The 6,299-nt window shown below is 36.5% G+C and overlaps 1 protein-coding gene across 1 annotated transcript; it reads left to right on the top strand.

The window, feature by feature from the left end:
• Positions 1-727: 727 nt before the first annotated feature.
• LOC144453980 (uncharacterized) lies at positions 728-5,102 on the top strand. Its single transcript, XM_078145357.1, has one exon. The coding sequence runs from the start codon at positions 1,096-1,098 to the stop codon at positions 2,971-2,973; it is 1,878 nt and encodes a 625-aa protein (XP_078001483.1). The 5' UTR covers positions 728-1,095; the 3' UTR covers positions 2,974-5,102.
• Positions 5,103-6,299: the final 1,197 nt, after the last annotated feature.

Below are 6,299 nucleotides of genomic sequence, written 5' to 3'. Positions count from 1 at the left end.
TCTCTGTAAAAGTGTTGTCGTTTTGTTTCCCGCGCATATAAAAGGCAATTCTTTGTTTGTATTAAAGTGACATTGTTGAGTTAAAACAAGTGGTTCCGATGTTTAACATTTTGTGAATAGGTCGGTTGTTAGAAATGAACCATGTGATGCAAGGAATTCAAATTTATAATAATCACTTTCATTGACCTGTTCATTGCATATTTCATTTCACGAGAGTTGAACTAGATACAGTAATGATCTCTTTAATTCGCTAAGTGACCTGGCACGTTAACGTTAGAGAAGTCGATGTACATAACCCACTCAACTAGACAACCCTCAGAGCAATCGCAACGTGGTGAGTGTCCCCGTCTTGTGGCAGAGCTTTCGCTGAAATGGAAGGACCGATAATGGATAATTGAGCTTCGCTAAATGACCTATTGACGTTAAATCAAATACCAGATCAAGTTGCTGTGTATTGTCATCTTGAAAAGTTAAAGAGTGGGTTTAAATCTGATAACTTTGTCGTTATTTTTACGACCTGGATAATTTCGTTGTGATGTATGATATTTAGCGATCATCGACTCTTATTGTATTAGGAACATTTGACCTTTCAACCCTCTACATATGGATTGAGTTAAGAGACATTGAAGTTTGCAGTCCTGCGAAGGCACGCCGTGATAGCAGTCTGCAGTTTTACTACTTACAAATAATATATACAGTTCACACGGGACGTACGCTCATCGTAATGTTTATGCCTGTGATTGATGCGTATTTGATCTATACGACAACGCTCCGTTGATTGAACAGACCGGTAAGATTAGGGTGGTACGGCAAGAAAGCATTCCACAAAACCTGAATCACCTTCTATTGATTGTTGGAGTAAAGGACCACATTTTACATATGAATACGATAGGAACACAGGTCAAATAGTGGACAATCGTTAGGTAATACCTGGTGGTACAAAGAACTTGTGTGGGAAAACAACAGTCGACTGGGCGTAGTTTAGAATCTATGAGTTGTCTGTATCTGTGAATATCCTGAAGCTGTTTACAAATAGACGTTTTTGCCGGTGAGAGGTATAGAAGACATTGGAGGACTACACTAACAAGTTGAAATATGTATGGGATTCCTGTAATACAATGGTGCATATTTATGTTCGCCATAGCAGTAGCCGAGGAGTCAACCATAGAACCCGATTTCGTTACCGAGCCAAACAACACAGCGGTGGGTGAGGGACTTACTGCCATTTTAACTTGTTCAGTTATCAACTTGGGAAGCCAATACACTGTTCACTGGCTGAAGGATGGCCTTACTTTCACCAACAACGAAACGGTTTATTACGATTTAAGATTGGCCAATATACCAGAATCGACGAGATATACACTTGTTAGAGAAACGAATGGAGAATACAATTTACAAATCGTACATACTTTCAAAGAGGACGAGGGTATGTATTGGTGCATGATATCTGAAAATGGTCCTGGTCAACTTAAAGCTTCTATACATGCTGAACTGATTGTCGAAACTCCGGTTGAAAATTACCCTCGCTGTGTTCCATATGATTTAAACGACCATTATTATGAAGGTGACACGCTTGAGGTATATTGTATGTTCAAAAACAGTGATCCGTTACCTGTGTTACAGTGGTGGGACTCTAACAGATTGCTGGGCGGGGAACGTTTATACAGTTCCGTTCCCGATATTTCATATCAGTGGCAGTTAAATTCATCAGACAATGGCAAGAGCATTCAATGTGTCGTCAATGAAACCTCGAGCTGTTCCGTTGGACCAGTGGAAGTTTACTATAAACCAAAACAAGTTATTGTCAGTCAAAATGCGGAGGTCATAGTGGGTCAACTTGTCATATTTTCGGTGACATTTTCTTCGAATCCCTCACCGTCATCATACCACTGGTCGGTAAACGGTGTCAACATTTCTCGTAGTTTCTCGAGATTCCATATCAACGGACCTACGTTTACGATCACCAATACGTATCAGTCAGACGATGGCGCTGAAGTGACATGCACTGTGATAAATGTTGTTGGTAATACAACTGCCACCGGAACAATACGTTTACTGCCACTACCATCAACAATAACAACGTCTGTAGAAGCTACCACGACTCCTATCAACGGTAAAGACACTACGTTCTTCGATCCCTCACAACTAGGACGAGGCGTCCAACAAAGTGAAGACTTTCCTGTTATAGTCATTGCTGTTACTGCAGGAGGGGCATCTATATTTTTCATTGCTGTAGTGATTGGTGTAGCTGTATTTGTATCATCTTGTCGAGATAAACGTAAGAAACCTAAGTCAGGAGTGGTACAAGCAGACTCACTTTTCCAGATTAACATGTACAATCGAAACGACGAACAAGACATGCCACCTACGACTCCTTCATTACCCCCGAGAAATTCATTTCAACAAGATGATATCTCGGATACGAGTATCGGTACAGGATATTTCAGTACAAAGCGACGCCTTCACGTCAAAGATATCTTCTCACAAGTGAACGACACAGAGGTGTCAGCAAATAATAAACAGAATGAGGATAACGAACAGAGATGTATAGGATTATCAGATACCGACACAGACTACGTTGTGATAGAAAACCCTAGTTTTACAGAAAACAGTTCTAGTCCTGATCCTGATATTATTCAGGACACACATGACAAATCAGAGATTGAATCAGGCAGTGAGAGTGGTGTCAAAAGACCACCATCTATCGATGACTCTTCAGAAATCCAAATTCCAGATTTTCATTTCATCTCTGATGACAGTACAACAGATGTAGACGATAATTCAAATTGTGGTGACGACAATGAAACAAAAGAAGAAAATGTGGATTCTGAAATGATTTTTGAAAACTTTTCTGTGTCAGAAGGAGATAATTCTAATAATACCAAAAGCAACAACGAAGATGGCGTAGAAGAATTGAAAGATGACAACACGGAAACTTTGCCTTCTGGTACGAGACTTATGTATGTAGATTAATCGTTGTCAACAAGGTCAAATATATAATTCTTGAAACTTCAACTTCAAAACTTACACGAGACCACTCAGACACGTATCATAGCTGGTCTGTGGATGCGACCTTTCCATGTATTGTGTTCTTCATATGTTCCGATAACATAGTTCGGAAACTCGCCAACTTATTATCTTCTCCAGGAACATTATAGGTCGAAAACTGACCTGCAGAGGCGTTTTACAATCGTGACGTTGAGTTCGTAATCTGTTAACAATATTCAGACTTACAAACGTGAAGACATTTAACACGACAATCAATAATACTGCAAGTTTAAGTTTGTGCTCAAGATTTTTATTTAATTTCACATTTTAGAATTTGAACGAGATACGCGCGAAAATTGTCGGTTATTATTTGAACTTGACCTTCAGCTGAATTTGAAATTATGAAATATTAGACATACGTATTTTTATTTAAATATCATTTTGAAAGCAAGGGCTAGTCATGTCACAAGCAAAACGGTAACAATATTCTTGAATCTAACAGGTGGTAAATTCATATATTAGTCATTTCCGCAACACAACCTGGTCGACCGGTCACTGTCAAGGAAGTGTACTAATGGATAATTAGTAACCAAGGGGGTTTAACAATGCACTTTTGTCAAATTTCCTAGATAGTGTCAAATGCCAAACAATAGCTTGTACAACGTGCCAATACCCATCACTGATGAAATTGAGAACTTTACTATTCTCTTTGGTTGGTTTGATTTATTTTAATAGGTGAAGTACAGACTATATCATAATTCGGTACGGGCAAAGTCCTTCTCTGTCATTTATATCGATGGTATGTTGTGTTTAAGTGGGCTTGTTCGCAGAATATAATAATTAAGTCATTCAAATATCTACATGCTATTTTTGTGACATTCATGCAGTTAATAGCTTTGGATATTTAGAATACCATATAAAGAATATATATTTAGAATACTCAAGCACATGAAGTACTAAAATGTAGTTATTTTTCACGTGCACCTAAAGGAAAGTTGAAAGTCACGATTTTTTAAATAGAATATTGACCATTAACTGCCAGTTGTTTTCATAGCGACATGAAAGGTCATTATCACCTGATTTTAGTCTCTAATTCACAAATATACGAGAAATAACATTTTAAGTGACACTGTTTAAATTTGTATTTAAACTCGAATTTCTACATTAACAGGTGTAAAAGAAAGTCACCATTAAGCAGCCATGACAATGGCCAACATCAATATCACGATTGTTTTTCGTGAAAGTTGTACATAAAATATCTCCTATTTTCAATTTGACCTCCCTCTATATAAAACTAGAAGACAATCTCCTTTGTAAAGAAAGGATGGCGATAATATTATACGTTGTTGAGAATCATAGTGATTGCAAGACAGATAGGAAATTCTCTTTAGACGAGTGCACCTAAATCATTACAACATTGGAAACCGAGGTATCAGCTAATTTCGATAGAAACAAACTAAAACTAGTGTTGTAAAATATTGATATAAACTATTGAATGGACGTCACAGTAGGGTAGCATTTCTGATGGCTTCCACGATCTTGCTATGTTCATTTTTACGACCTTCCAGTGTTTATATCATCTTGATTACAGGGTTATTATATCCACACAACGTAGGCACTGCCACTTGTGTAATCTACCACATCGAACATTAGTTTGTGTCGGTCCTAGTAAACTGATGGTTCTGTTTCCACAGTAGTAAGTCAGTGATCGTTATTTTACTGTACTTGTATAATGTAACGCTACCAAGCACATATACACACGTATGTAACGTTCACATAAATAAGAGTTTACGTGTTCTTCCACATACATCCTAGCTTTCTGTGGTTCTTCCAAAATGTTTGAACATAACGCACTATTATTTACCCAAATGTTGCAGATATATTAAATGGCGTGAAGCGAATCTCCTTAAATACAATACTTGGAATGTACTCCATTTCAATCATGTATTTTTATGTGCATCACTTGATGATATGATTTAGTTTACTCCCCCTATCAATATCAACCATAAAATGTCATATTCGTATCGTGTTCTAAAAATACGAATACACTTTTAATACTCGTAAACTAATAAGGCTCTCAATGGTAACTTGATAAGTTACTCACTCTCTCTCTCTCTCTCTCTCTCTCTCTCTCTCTCTCTCTCTCTCTCTCTCTCTCTCTCTCTCTCTCTCTCTCTCTCTCTCTCTCTCTTGCCTTAAAGTGATGATAGAATATTTGCTTTTTTCATATGAAACCATTGTGTCTAAGTTGCAAATGTATATTAACTAGCTTGTTTAAAAGTTAACTGTACATATATGTATAATTTTGGCAATTTCAAATATGTATTACGGCTAATACGTTTATATTCTGAAACAATCATAACATTTACTGTTGTATCACGTAAATCAAACCCAATTACAACTCGCGAAGAAAACGCCGGTGTGCTTGCTTGCTTGCTCAGGACTGAGGATGATGAGACACGTTCCATGCAAAGACATATACAGTATGTGACAGCGTTGATAACTTATCAAAGCATAAACACCACAGGAGCCAAGATCCCACAAGTCTGCAGCTGTTTACTGATAGAATGCTACATGGTATAACAATTGATTACAACTATTAGTGTTACATTATAACTTCCACAGCTATAAACAAACTGATAAAAGTCACCTGATCCTACATCAGATGAAGCCATTGATGTTTTTTTGTATCACTTATATTGCATTTTTGACATATTGGGTGAAAACTTTCCTTAGGTCACTTCATTCAAGCAAACACGCTGGCGTTAATTTCGCGGGTTGTATTATTTCGTCTTAACTTGAACAATCAAAAGTTGTATGACAGGTAGTCACTAATGCTTATTTACATTTATCATGGCGTTATTCTAATGTCACCTTTACTTCATATTGGTATGTAACCATTAAAATAAAATAGCCACATGACATTGCATTGAAATCGATGTTTGGTCAAAGTCTGTTTTTCTACCAACTTGGACTTACTCCAAGTACTTGTATTTTCTTCACTGTCGGTCACGTATCATTGTTAATGATCTATAAGTTTCTCTTCTTGAATGTATAATTTTTCGTGTACGTTCGTCAATTTGTGTGTGTGGATGTGTTTAGAGGGGTATAATGCAAACACACATTTATATAATATTATATATTGTATGTATATATATATATATATATATATATATATATATATATATATATATATATATATATATATATATATATATATATATATATATATATATATATATAACTCGGTGAGTATCAATCTGCTAAAACAGTGCTCTATACCACAGTGGCAGAGCGTAATAGTTTTGGTA

The sequence above is a fragment of the Glandiceps talaboti genome, chromosome 3 (assembly GCF_964340395.1).
Source record: "Glandiceps talaboti chromosome 3, keGlaTala1.1, whole genome shotgun sequence".
Taxonomy (NCBI): Eukaryota; Metazoa; Hemichordata; class Enteropneusta; family Spengelidae; genus Glandiceps; species Glandiceps talaboti.
This window is presented reverse-complemented; position numbering and strand designations above follow the sequence as displayed.